The sequence below is a fragment of the Thalia democratica genome, unplaced genomic scaffold, assembly GCF_965202585.1.
Source record: "Thalia democratica unplaced genomic scaffold, ktThaDemo2.hap1.1 HAP1_SCAFFOLD_252, whole genome shotgun sequence".
Classification (NCBI taxonomy): domain Eukaryota; kingdom Metazoa; phylum Chordata; class Thaliacea; order Salpida; family Salpidae; genus Thalia; species Thalia democratica.
Window position 1 is genome coordinate 61,292 of NW_028139366.1, and position 14,488 is coordinate 75,779.

General features: G+C 26.4%; 1 protein-coding gene across 1 annotated transcript; it reads left to right on the plus strand.

Moving 5' to 3' along the window:
* Positions 1 to 3,179: 3,179 nt before the first annotated feature.
* Positions 3,180 to 9,685, plus strand: LOC145846016 (uncharacterized). The gene is made up of 12 exons (XM_082952981.1): positions 3,180 to 3,263; positions 4,131 to 4,230; positions 4,418 to 4,514; positions 5,316 to 5,391; positions 5,744 to 5,845; positions 6,444 to 6,636; positions 8,055 to 8,135; positions 8,282 to 8,454; positions 8,578 to 8,713; positions 8,789 to 8,864; positions 9,058 to 9,160; positions 9,426 to 9,685. Exons 2-12 carry the CDS (start codon positions 4,139 to 4,141, stop codon positions 9,683 to 9,685), a joined length of 1,389 nt encoding a protein of 462 aa, XP_082809107.1. The 5' UTR covers positions 3,180 to 3,263; positions 4,131 to 4,138.
* Positions 9,686 to 14,488: the final 4,803 nt, after the last annotated feature.

Genomic DNA, 14,488 nt, shown 5'->3' on the forward strand with positions numbered 1-14,488 from the left:
ATCACTGACCTTCAGACTTTAAACGATCAAGATTCCAAACAGATTTTTAGCTCGAAAAAAACTCAAATTTCAGCTGCTGGCAACAAGCTTTGCAATGATTTAATCGTTTTAATTTTTTCAGAGTTAACCCTTACACAGTACACAGTAGCATTCGTAACGGAAGTGACGCTTGCTTTTTTGCTTTTTGTGTTTCAAACTGCTTTTGTGCTCGAGAAACAAACAGCTAACAATCGACTCCGGAAGCTAGCTGCTTGCTGTTATTATTCGAATTTTTTTTTTTTGGCCAATTGTTTAAACTTCTGTTTGTTCATTGTGACCAAATTTTTTGGAAAAGAATTAGCTGTGTTACAATTAAAATGGTTGCTAAGTAGTTGAGCTGGTGCGCTAAATTTCCCATTGACTTTTGATTGAAGACATTAATCTTAACAGAGTAACACGTTGGTAAACAATGCACAAGTTTGAAAAACCTAATAAACCGCATCTTTTTGTTATTATTGTTAATTGTTTGTAAGTAAAATTCACTGTATGTTGGCGTAAACGACTGTTCTACTGTTCTACGCATGACTGTAAGTTTCAATTATGTAACAAAACTAGTTAAGTTCAAAAAATCACTTATATATTTTTTGATAGTGTACATTTTACCACGTTTTGAGTTTATATAAAATCACAGTTATAAAGAACTTAAGTTTAGTTTAAATATCAAATTCTGATTTTGTTATATAGTTTGTTTATATATTAAAGTTCGAAATATGTTGTACGTAAATTTCGATATTTTATAAGTCAATTTTTACCAGGACTTTTCGATAAGATGTCAGAAAAAAGTTTTAATACCTAAAAAAATGTTTCAACTAAATTTTGTACTACTATTTTCCTCAAAATTGTCTTCAGTTTTTAGTTTTACACCTATAGAAGTAGTAAGCATTTTAAATGTATAAATTATAACAACTTTTAGAGATAAATAATTTAACAATTTTATTTAAAATTTAATTAGTGTTATTATTAATAGTACAGCTATTATGACAATTTTAGAACTAATAAAGAATATCATCCTTCACTTTTTAAACCGATGCTTGTCCTTAGGAGACCATGACAGTCGATTTAAAAAACTGTTTGTAATTAAGTCAGTGTAATCAATTTTTTATGTTATTCTGGTAAACATTTGAAATCTATAAAAAGTCTAAGATATATAAATGTCATTTGAATGAAAAACTCGACAGTCTACATAAGTCAGCACTACAATTTTGTAAACTAAATTTATTTTCTTTTACAGAGTTTTTTGAGTTGGTAACTGTTGTAATAAACAATCATAACTAGTATGCATATAATTTTTTTTAATTCTTGCGTTTTTGTTATAAGTACAATTCAAGAAAATGTATTTGTACTTTTGTTACTTAAAAAATTGCTCAGTGCGCTGTGTTGAAACAACGTTGTAGAATTAAGTTCGAAACAATAGAAATTTTGCTAAAGTCTTGTAGATTGTGTAATAGGTGTTTTTTGTGTGTGTCATTTAAGTTTACTTTAAATAATTTCAAAGTAAAAAATTTATAGTCTAAAAAACTATATGCATCTATAGTTATGTCATGTTTCTATAAAAGCTTTAAAAATTAAAGTTAAAAGTTTTTAAATAATTTGTTAATACTTAATCTGTGTCTTAAACATTTAATTCTATCAAAAAAATGTTTATACAACTATAAAAAAAATTGTAGTTTAACTTATACAAAAACTATAGATTTTTTTATGTTGTTATGAAACCAGCTTAGCTTCATCAAATATATCAAGTGAGTTAAGATTAAAGATTTAAATAAGTACCAGCCATAAACTAACAGTATAAATAATTTTTTTTAAATATGTAAATAACTAGTGGTTGTTTCACAAGTAAAGTAAGATAAACATTTAAGTAATTTTCTATCAAATTGACAACTTTATTAGGATGAAAAGATGAAACAATCAAAGAACTTTTCAATTTTACAATTAAGAGTTGATTTTAAATACATTAAAAAAAAATGTTTAGAATAATGGCAATGAGCTTCACACAATAGAAAAACTAAAGTAAAGCTTTCATACTTATTTTTAAAATTTACTCATAAAAAAAATTATTCTCTTTATTTCAAAATGTTGCCTGAGGGCTCACTTAAACATACACTTTTAGATTTTTCTGTCATTTTGTTCTGCTGTTTTGAAGTAAATAGTTTTTATTAAAATTTGGAATGAGATGAGATTAATAACTTTCGTTTTTATTGTATGTTTCTATGCAGGTTTGTTGTTAAATAAGTTTGTTCTTTTAAGAGAGTGCGCTTAATTTTTAACAAAATATCATTGGCTTTTTTTTAAAACTAAGTACATAAAAAAATAATGAATAAGAATATTTATGAGAAGTAACGATAAGTATAAGCTTAATTTTGAGTTAGACGTATTGATTAAATTGTAATATTTTAAAAAGTATAACCAAATTAAAGGTATTTTTTCTATATTAAAACTAGTAATGTAATAAAACTGTTAACAAATAAATAAAAAAATGTTAAAAAACTTGACTGATGTAAACTTTACCCTAAAACTCATTTTACCAACTTAATTTACTTATACATATTAAAATACCGAAAAAACTGAACTTAGTAACAAATTTTATGCTTAAGACATCATATATTTTTCTTGTTAAAGTAAATGAAGGGTTGAGTTTTAACTATTCATCAAATTAAACTTGCATTCAGTTTTGTTTGTATACTTTAAAAACATGTTTTAATCTTTAAATACTGTTACTTTAAAATAAAATATACAAAAGTTAACTTGTGCATAGTTTTTGTTGCCTTTTTAAAACTGTTTTAATCATTTGTTTTGCTTTTGTTCTACTGTAGTTAAAAAATTAAATATGTCTCAAAATTTTTTATAGATAGTGTTATTAAAAATGCAAGTAGTTATTAAAGTATAAGTGTTTTTTTTTTACTTACCTCAGAACATATTAAAAGATTTTTTTTTAAGATTTTTGTTTAGTATTTAAAAAAAGCTTATACCTTTTTTAGTACTGTTTTGGTAATAAAGAACGATTAAAGTCTAAAAATGTTTAAAACTTGATCAAAAAGCTATTTACAATATTTTTTTTCAACTGAACTATTGAGCTGTAAAAACAGTAAAACTATTAAGTTTTAAACATTGTTTTCTTTTCACATTAAAAATTTCAGTTACTGGTCAGAAAAGAAAAACACCAAATAAAATTATACCGCCAATAAAACTCAGTCCAGGTGAAGTCCCCGTTCAAGAACCAGGATGTAAGTTTTAAATTGACTCTGAAGTTTCTATTAACCGAATAGTGCTCGAATTTACGTGATTGTTATATAAAAGTGCTGAGTTGTAGCCTGGAAAAAACTAAAAATTTTAAACTTAAGTATACGACGCTAACATAACTTTAATATATTAAGTAGCTGAGTACAACTATAAGTAAGTTAATATAATGTTTAATACGTAAAAAATTACATAAGTTCTATTTTCAACTAATATTGTTAAGAGGGTTTTTAATATCAATTTGTAATCTTTATTCAATAAAAGTTTAAAGTCGTTGAATCAAAGTAGTTTTTTTATAGAACTTTTTAAGTAAGTAAGGTTTTTGCTTTTTTATTTTGATAGCTACAATAAAAACATTGATTTTTCACCCTTAATATATAAAAAATAATGTACAAAAACATATTTTTATGAACACGATTACATACATGTTGGAAATTTTAGAACAAAAAGTTAATAAGGTATGCAATATTTTCATTCATTCTGTTAAAAAAACTTTAAGGTGTAAATATTTCTACAATTTACGGAAATATTTTAATTACATACATATATATATATACTTGAATAAAAGTAAGTTTAAACTAAGTTAAATATTGTTAACATTTTACTATGTTGTCCTGGGCATGACGTCAAACTGTTCTGGTGTATGACTAGATAACCGAAAGGCTTTTTGTACACCAGGTCCTTTGACCAAACCTTTTGATCGTATTTTTTGTCGTTTAATAAACGATAATAATGTTTCGTATACAAAAACTATACAAATTTAGCAGTAATTTTTTCTATAAAACCTAATAAAAAAAGCTTTGTAAGTTAAAAAATAATAAAAAATTAATAAAATAGCATCTTGATTTTTTCAGGGAAAAACATGGTGGATATGAGGGTGGGAAAATATTGGGTGGCTGTTAAAAGTCCAGGGTACCCAACTTTTGTCGGTACACAAATGCAAGCTTCTTGGCTGTAAGTATCTATAACAAAAATACTAAAGTTTTGCGAATAATAGTTATATTTTATTAAAAAAAAAGTAGTAAAAAGTTCCAGTATTTATAAGTTTGCAAGTCTATAAGCAGTCGGTTAAGGTATGAAGTTTTGTAAACAATGCTTTAGATTTAAATAACACAAAAAAGTTAGCTCAATTATTTTTTAGATTGGAAGCACCTATAGGCTGGCGAGTGAAACTTGCTTTTAAAGATTTGAAGGTGGCGGACAGACTTGGGGATTCTTGCAGACAAATATACGTAGATGTATGTTTGTTGTACAAAGTATTATTACGCTTGGTAAACTTACAAAAAATCTTACTCATGAACACTTGACATAGCAAATAAGAAACTTGGTAAATAATTTTACCAGTGCGATACAATTGTTACAAAATAAAGTAAATTTAAAACTTGTATAGCCTTATAATTACGTAAGAAATTAGTTAATCAAGCAAAAATAGCAAAACTTTTAATGCTATAGTTCATACAGTTAGATTGGTCAAAAATCTAGGCACCTTGAAACTGGAATTAAAGAGCACATTTCAAAGTGTGTAAAAGAACATACTAACAATCAGCCAAATACAATTAGTATAGAAATTTCAAATGCAATGAATAGATCTTCAATATCAAAAAATTAATTAAAAATATTTGTGAAAAAAATTATGATGATACGAATTTTAAAATATTAAGAAGCTGTATCAATATTTTTGACCTGGACAAAATTGAAGCAAAATAAATTCATATTGATAAACCAAAATTATGTAAGCAGAAGAAATTTGATTATTCATTATAGTTGTTTAACTAATTAGTGCTCTTATGTCACATTTAATGATGTTTGTTTAACATTTTTTTGTGTTTTGCTTCATTAATTAATTTATGATGCAATTATAAGGCCATACAAGCTTGAAATTTTCTTGATTTTGTGACAATTGTATCACACTGACAAAAATTAGTTGAAATATATTTGTGTTTAGTAAAAGACTTTTGTTTTAATTAAGTACAATAGCTGACTAATATTCAAAATAGTTTTACTCCAAACATTTTAAAATAAAACTTGTTTATTTTCAGTTGATCGATCCGAAAGCAGGAAAATCCCAGGGCAGAAGCTGTGGTGCTGAAAACCCGAACGATTACGTTTCTATGAGTAAATATTTGTTATTTGTAACAAGACAATTCTTTTAATTGTTTAGTTTTGATTTTCTATTTAATTAAACAGTTTAAAAATGAAAAATAAAATGATAAAGTAAAGGCTAAAAAAGAGTTTTAAAATTTCTTGTAAATTGTAAATGCATTCAAAAAACAATATATGTTTCATTCTTAAATTTTTTTAAGTTGTTAAGTTTTTAAATTAAAAAGCTAAACAAAAAATATTTTGAGTACATTTTTATTTTATTGAATAAAAACCTATTTTCTATGTTGTTAAAAAGTAAAAAAACAAAAGCCATGTAACAAAAAAAAAAACGTAATTTTTCAATTATATTTTTAAATAAAAAAAGGTTCAAGAATGAGAATAGATCTGATGTCTGACAATGTCAGAGGTAAGTTCAGAGGATTCTTGATTTATGCAATCATGACAAAAGAAACTCCCGGCAGAAGATGTTAGTTTAAACTTAAAAACTAGACATTAGTATCGTGTTTGAATAATATAGGCTAATATTTTTGAGATATAATAGTAGAGATTTTACAATAGAGATTAATTTCTATTTTTTGAATTTGCGGTGTAAATAGATTAATTGATAATTAGTAGTTTTAAAAATTGGTAAGCTCTGAAAAGTTTAATTTATAAAATAAATTACAAAACTAGCTATAAAAATGTGAACTTTATGGTTATGATGAGGATTTCTAAACTTCTTAAGAGTTTTCTATTGAGTCATACGCAAGATAAGTTTAAAGCTAATTTTAGTTTCATTTGAGCATAAACCGTATAACTATAAAATATTACCTAAAGAGTATAAGTTTACTACAAACTAAGAATTATTTAATTGCAATTGGCTTTATTAAAACTTAATTTAAAAAAATATGAAACAAAACTAAGCAAAAAAGTTTAAAAAAGAATACAGTAACAAGTTTAAAAAAATCGATTACATACAAAAATTATTTAATCCAACCTTAAAAATTTTAAAAAATGCATTTAGTGTTTGTTTTGTTTTAATAACATTTAAATAATATTTACAAAAAAAAAATTAACGAAAACAGCAACGAGGACGTTTCCCGAGAAGAAGGAAAAGACAACGAAAGGGAAGCTGACGGGGAGGGTGAACATCAACGACTTGAGAGCGAAGGCGGGAGTGAAGCAGAAAATTCCAACTCCGACGTTTCCCAAAAACCTGAAGCTCGTTTACATGTCCGACTCGATGGCAGGAGACAGTGTTTACAGCGATGAAGAAAAGTTTGTAACAAATATTGAACTTTTTTGTACTTTTTAGAAGTTGTTAGCTTCTACAATTTTTAAATAAATACTAACGTAATTGCTTCCTCTTTTAGATTAAAGTCTTGTAATACAAATGTTTTATCAATTTGCATGTTTTGTAGTAATGAGCAGTGGCATCGCGTGGTCTTTTTGTTAGGGCGTGCTGCAGATTGACAAATAAAAAAGTCTCCTAGTTTGAAACGTTTATATTAGAATCAAAAAGGTAGTATAAAGAACTAGCAAATTTTCAGAAAAAATAATTGAACATATTTTTTTATAAAAAAAAAAGATTTATTTAAAATATAAAACACTTATCTCACACCTTTGTATATCATCACCGTTTCTTACACAATATAACTACTTATATTTTTATTTATTTCCATGTAAGTTTTGTATTTACACAGTTATAAGCTTACTATCTCAATTTTTGACTAATCTAACTAGAAATTAAAAACAAAAAATCATGCAAGCTGCTTCTGCTCGCTCGGGTTTTCTCTGCTCGAGTTTTTCCTGCTCGAGTTTTCTCTGCTTAAATTGTTCCTACTCGAGTTGCACCTGCTTGAATTGCTACTGCTCGAGTTTTCTTTGCTAAAGTTTTCCCTGCTCGAGTTTTTCCTGCTTGAGTTGCTCCTGCTTAAGTTTTACCTGCTTAGTTTTTCCTGCTCAAGATTTTCCTTGCAAGAGTTTTCCCTGCTCGAGTTTTCTGCTTAAGTTTCCCCTGCTCGAGTTTTTCCTGCTCAAGTTTTTCCTTGCACGAGTTTTCCCTGCATGAGTTTTCCCTGCTCGAGTATTCCTTCCTCGAGTTTCTTCTGCTCAAGTTCAACGCGTTGTAGTAATTTTTCAACAACGATCGTGATTTAATTCACTTGGTGCTGCAAGATCATGCAGCATCAAAATTCAGCTTTTCAACATTTTTTTGTATTGAAAACTTGTAAACATTTAAGATGCAGCTGACACAGATTGAGCTTGCAGCTCCAATTTTACTAACATTTTGAACATCAAACATAACAATTAAAAAAAAACTAATTTAGCAGAGAAATTAACGACGTTCATGTACACATTTTGCTGTATTTTGTGTAGAACTTCATGATATTATAACTTTCTTAGTCTTTAAAATAATAAAAAAAAGTTATATCATTTTAAAGCTCAATTCCTTAGATTTAAAATAAAGTTACTTAGCCATAGATTGGGGTTGTACAGCAGAAGCAGGGGCCCAATTAAAGCAGTTTGTTTAAAGGCTTAAACTCTAACATCAAAGGTTGAACTACAGCTCGAGCGTTCCACCCCACGCGACGCCCCTGGTAATGAGTACTAAAAAACAAAACTTTGGTATTTGAAACAGCGTTTATACGATCTTTAAAGTATAAAAAGTTATAAAGCTAAATTTTTGGCAACAGAGAGGAATCAAAAAACTACGAAAATCACGGAGGTTGGTCGATGGATTATTACGAAGACGACGGAACTGAAGAAAGTCCTGAGTATGTTGACTTGTTTGTGTTAGCTAGTAGGTAAAAAATTAATTAATAATTTAACTTTTGTACTTGAGGCATAGAAAAAAAATTAATCAGAAAAAAAAGAATTACAAGATTATAATAAGTCCTTAAAGATAAAATCTAATTTGCAGACCAACACAAAAGTCAAAACCTGTGACGCCAGCCAAGTTTGACTTCAACAATGCATTGAAGAACTTGAAGAAAGAAGACATTTCAACTGAAGAAGAAAGCGATGACGTGGTAGCGGATGACACAAGCTCAGATACTGACGATTCCTACTACTTCCATGATCCGTGGAGAACAAGTTTTAATTAGTTTTACCTTTTAGTTTAAAGATTTTTAAACAGATTTATTTGTCTCCTAAAAATAAAGAAAAACGCTTTCGTACCTATAAATGGTCTATTATAATTAAAAGAACAATTAACAGGAATTCAGCTGCCAATAGTCGAGTTTGAGCCGGAGAAGGAAAAGGAAGAAGGACTGACGACAACCCAGCTCATAATAATCGCTTCATCCGTCGTCGCTTGCATTTTTATTATCTCCATGGCCTGCCTTATCAAAAAGTAGTAAATTAAATAAAAACTATAAGACGATAAACTAAAGTTTTCTGCTGATAAGTAGTTAACTTATTTCAACAGGTGCTATTTCTATCGCTTGAATAAAGACCTAAAAAACGAAAAAATTGAAAAAGAATTAGAAAATGATCGACCAAAGGTAAACTTTGTTGTAGTAAAAAATGTGCTTAGTCTAAACAAAAAGTAAAGTTTTCATTTTAATTTTGAAAGTTGTCTGAATAGAAACTAGTTTAAAAGAAAAAGAAACTAAACTAATAACAATAAGTTTAAAACAGTAACAAACTTTATTTTACCTAACGGTTACTTACAAGCAAAGTAATTAACCATGTTAGGGTGCACACAAGATGTTCGACCTGCCAGGATTAGATCCTGCTTTCATGGAAGACCGCTCTAGAAGCTTTCATCAGCATGACACGTACCAAAACTGGAACAACAGTACGTACTTTGTAGCAACAATTAATTTTCTATAATCTGTCACTTTGTTTTAGATATTAAGCTAGCTTGTAATTTATTTTCGTAATTAAATTACTGTACAAAACGGCTTTATAAAGTAGTCGACCTCATGCGGTGGTTTCTAGTTTAAAATTAATAAGTAATTTGTCCATACGTATTCATTGACTTTATATACAAACAGCTAAAAGTAATTTTTACCAAAACTCGTTGAATATTGTTTACTGAAACATAAAGCACAAAACTTCAGGTTGCAAACCACCGGAGTACAGTGAGCGGGAGGAAACGGGCTTCCACCGAACCTTCCGCAACTCCATGTACCTGAGACCGTTGCCCCCGCGCCCCGACGAAAAACCGTTCACCAGAACTCCTTATCACGTGCGACACCAAGCGGACGATCAGGAGTACCACAGCGGGGAAGAGGATGAGAACGTGCACACGCTGAAGAGGGAGTACAGCTCGTGGGAGGTGGAGGCGAAGCGGAACAGAAACAGAGTTTTGTTTGATTGAGGTACAACACAATGGAAAACTCTGTTTAAGAATTAGTTTAAAAATTTAAACAAACTCTGGTCAAACTTTTCTGTATCTATTACAAACATATATATAATGTGTTTTTCATGATGTTCTTTTTATGTATTGTAAAGCTAAAAAAAGGTTTTAATAAAAATAAGTTTTGAAAAGTTCCGAGCTTACTGTTAATTTGTTGAATTAATTTAAAACTTGTTTGACAACTTTGAAGTATGTAGCATGTTTGACTGAAGAAAAAAAAACTTAGTTCTTTTTTAACTAATAATAAAACAAAGATTAATATTTTGCATTATACTATTGATTTTATTAAGTTAAACAGTTGTTAAGTCTCTAGTATTTAACAAATGCTTTTTCATCTTAAAGTACTTTTTTTAAAGTGCGCTAAAAATACTTAATGTAAAAAAGAGTTTATGTAATTAATAAACAAACTTGAAAAATAGTATTGAAAATTAAAAGCTTTTTATTTAAACACAACAAAAATTACAACAAATTTCTATAATTTTAGAAAAAAGCTTACAATGACATATATATGTTTGTTTTACATAAATATTATAAAAAAATTTTGTATATGAGTTAGTGTTTAAAAAACTTTTCAAAAAAAAATCTGAATTTTTCATTTTTTTTTTGTTAAATTAAAGCTAGTAGTTATAAAGTTTTTACACTTTTCTCGTAAGTTTTATATAAATTTATTATTAAAAAAAAAGTTTGTTATTGTTTACGTTATCATATATTTTTTATTTGTTCATTCTAAAACTAATAAATTTTTTATCAATTATTTTTTACGCTACACCATGAATCTATTCTGAAGTTATATTATGTTTAAAGGGTTTATTTACTAAGTAAGTAATATTTAACCGTAAATCTATATAGTACATTATCATATAGAAAACTAATAAACTTATATGTGTTCTTACATCAGGACTAAAAAAGCATAAGGTTTTCAAAAATTTATCTAGTTAGTTAAAACAACAAAAAAAAAAAACTTAAGCAAATAATAAAAGTACACCAAAAAGTGTTGCAGAAATATGAAAGGTTTTCAAAAATTTATCTAGTTAGTTAAAACAACAAAAAAAAATAACTTAAGCAAATAATAAAAGTACACCAAAAAGTGTTGCAGAAATATGAAATATAATTGCATAATTACAATATAATAGCGATCTTTATTTGGTTTCTGTAAGTGGCAATCTATAAGCTTTTCTGATGTTTTTTTTCATAAGTTCAGATCCTTTTCATACTTTTCAATTGTTGTTGGATACAATTAAATAACAAAATAAATATGTACATAATTTATAAAATAAAAACGTTTGACTTTATAACAATAAAAAAAAGCATTCCTAATATAAACTTTATTTTAAGGAAATATATTCCTGTTTTTTAAATAGCATTTAAGTCCTTTGATTAATTTTTTTCGTATTAGATTTAGTAAATTACTCCTTAAAAGCTGTTATTCTTTTGAAATATCCAAACCTTTGAGAAAAATGAGAAAAAAAAAATGCATCAAAATACAAAAATTTTTTTTTACAGAAATACCATAAATATACTATATCAAGGTTAATAGTTAAATACAATTCTATATAGTTTAAGCCAAATTTCAATATGTACATAAAGGTATTGTTGGTAACTATGCTTCGTTATGCACTCCTGAGAGATAATTTTGACATTTATGTACTCTTTAGCATTTTTAGTGTCGTAAAAATATTAAACGAATTAAATACATCCAAATTGTAACATTTAGCGCGTTAAAGCTTTGTTTTGTCAAAAAGCTACAATGCAAAATTGAATCTAATGGAAGCTGTAGCTTCAAAAATCAAAATCATACAAATTTATGTTACAAAAATTTGCATAACTTGTTGTTATTATTGACTACGTTAAATGTTTGATTTTATACGTTAAATGTTTGAATGAATACAATATTAATGTTTTTGATTTTAATTGTGATTTTTTATACTTATTTTTAATGAATGTTTTCTGGGTTTACACAAGTGCCATGACATAAAGAGTCATATGGGGTGACACTCGTACTTCAACATTCCATTTTTGATATATTAACATAACTGCATATTTTTAGATTACATTTAATAATATTAGAGGTAGTTTAAATTGCTGTGTTCCCGCTAGGACGTGTTATTTCAGATGCTTTAGTTTTTGCAGATTCGTAACTTTTTTGAGCTAGCTACGTCCCTGGTCGTCATTAATAGTTGTTTTTAGTATTTGAAAATCCGAAGTAGTTTTATTCTACAATTGTATAATTAGAAAATTTATTGTAAAAAAAAACTTTAACAAGGATTTAAATATAAAAAAATTACGCTAAAATTTAAATTTCAATTTAAAGTTAACTTTATATATATTATTTAGAAAGTCAATTTTCGCAGTTGTAAAAAAGTTCAATAGGTTTAATTAAGTACATACTCATAACAGAAAATTTATCTAATACTTAAATTTCAAACAGCTGTGACTACTGCTTTCCTCACTTGATTTTGGATGTTTACTTGAATTTTCAACCACTTTTTTAGTATCTTTAAGTTATTTTGTATTAGTAATGTTATAATTTATTTTTATCTATTTGAGAATAGTGTTACTTAGGAACATGTAAAAAAAAATTGTACTAATCTTTTCAGCTCTCAATAAATGTTAAGCAAATTACTAAAGATTTTTTTTATTCTTTAAACAGAAATATTTTAGTATTCAGATATTTTTGTGATGCTTTATACTACTAACATTTAAAACTTATGTATTTTTTTAACTTAATAAGTTCTGACATGTTCTACGTTATACTAAAAGAAAAAAAATCGATTTTTTTAGTTTATTGTGAGGGAACATAGTAAGAGGGGTGGCTTAGATCAAAAGATTAATATAAAAAGCATTAAAGCATGTTTTTAACTATTATTCAAATTACCTGGTAATTTTGTCACAATTTCGTGTTGTTTATTAAAATTTATATAACTTCTTTATGCATATGTATTTGTTTAGGAGACAATACAAAAATTTTTTAATTACTGTCACAACATTATATTTCTAGTTTTTGTTAACAAGAGCCTAATTTATATTGGCTTAAGTTTGATTACTTTTTACAAAGCATAATAGTCAATTTTTTTAATCTTTACGGCATTATAACTATTTTTCTAACAAAGTTTAGTTTTTTTTAAGTACTAAAACTAAGAATAAACTAAAACTTACTTTTATAAGGCTGTCCTGAAAACTATTTAAAAATTATTTTTGTTATGGTTTAAATTTTTTTTGAATTTATTCTTTTCTTAAGCTCTACTTAGTTACACTATTAACATTTGTTGTTTCAAAACTTTTTATTTAAATAGGTATTTTTCAGTAACTTTTTTTAAATGAAAAATAAACTGTAAGTTACAAAAGTACTTAGATAATTTAAAATGATGTATGTTTTGTCGTGCAAAAAAAGTCAGATGAACGTTCCAACGACCTATTGTATATTTATTAGTTAAATTATTTGTAGTGGTATTTTTTTGTTAGACACTATGATTACAATAAGTAAAACCTAATACTTATCGGTTTTAATGAACTTAAAAATGCTTTATTTTTTTGTAAATACTATTTAAAAAAAATTCTAATTTAAATCCATTTTTAATGTTTTTAGTTTGTAGTTACACTATTTACTGTACTTAGTTTTAGACTGCGCGTAAAAGTGGAGGAGTCCTACAAGTTGCGTTGGTAGACCTCTATAGATAAGGTTTTACAAAAAACATCTGTATAAACAAAATAAACTGTTAATACTTGACTAAAAATATAATAATAACTAAAATATGTACTTTGTAGAATAAAGAATACGTTTAATGTATTTTTCTGATTCATATACTTCTTAATAAAAATTAACAACATTTTTTTTACAAAAAAAAAGTATATTTTCATTTAAAAATATACAACTCAATTCATCAGTTATTTTATTTTATAAACAAATTTTTAAACGTTAGTAGAGAACGATTTATTTTTAGGTGTTTGAAATTTCAGAGAGTTAAGTAAAACTTATAGTTAGTCTTATATTTTTAATCGTTCACTGATCAAAATATGCTTTACTTAAATTTAGATGACAAAAATTTACTTATTTGGAAATCAAATTGGTTTGACTAGATAAGTTTGAAATTTTCAAATTTTTTTAAAATACTTTTACTAATTTAATGAATTCACAAGAAAACAGTAAGTTTAAAAAAGATATATAAAACAGTCATTTTAACTTTAAAGTTGTCTAGAAGAATAGTAAGTATCTATTAAAAAAAGAAGTTATTAATAGAATAATCTTACACTTACACTAGTTCTAAAACTTTGTTAGCCGGTCCAAAAGTAGACACCCAAAAATTTGTAAGAATCTTAAAAAGAAAAACAAAACCCTGAATGTAGTTTCAAAATTAAATGCTTCACAATATTTGTAAAAAGTTTGCATTATCTTTGTTTTTTATGATTTGAAATTTTTATCTTATTTTTTCAATACTAATTAGATACAGTAGTATATATTTTTAATCAATATATTTAAAATAAGTATATAGAATTCTTTCATAGTGAAAAAAAAACTTAATCTTCTATTCAAAATTTTTAAAGTAAAGTAGTCACTAAAAAAAGACAATAATTATAAAAAGCAAATCGTTGTCAACATAAAAACAGTCTGATTGATTTATTCACTCGATGTCGCAGCCGAGAAGAAATCAGGCTGTTTATAAAAATTTAAAAACACTTGCTTACCCTGGCACAGATATTAACTAGTATGTATTAGTATTTACTTTATGAAATGTTAGTAGTATTAATTTATAATAGTGCAGGGTT

What these genes read in the sequence shown, in the direction of transcription:
- LOC145846016 (XM_082952981.1), top strand. Translation starts at nt 4,139, where the DNA reads ATGGTGGATATGAGGGTGGGAAAATATTGGGTGGCTGTTAAAAGTCCA. An exon ending in CAAATGCAAGCTTCTTGGCT is followed by an intron (nt 4,231 to 4,417) that starts GTAAGTATCTAT and finishes ATTATTTTTTAG; the next exon opens with ATTGGAAGCACCTATAGGCT. An exon ending in GTTTACAGCGATGAAGAAAA is followed by an intron (nt 6,637 to 8,054) that starts GTTTGTAACAAA and finishes TTTTGGCAACAG; the next exon opens with AGAGGAATCAAAAAACTACG.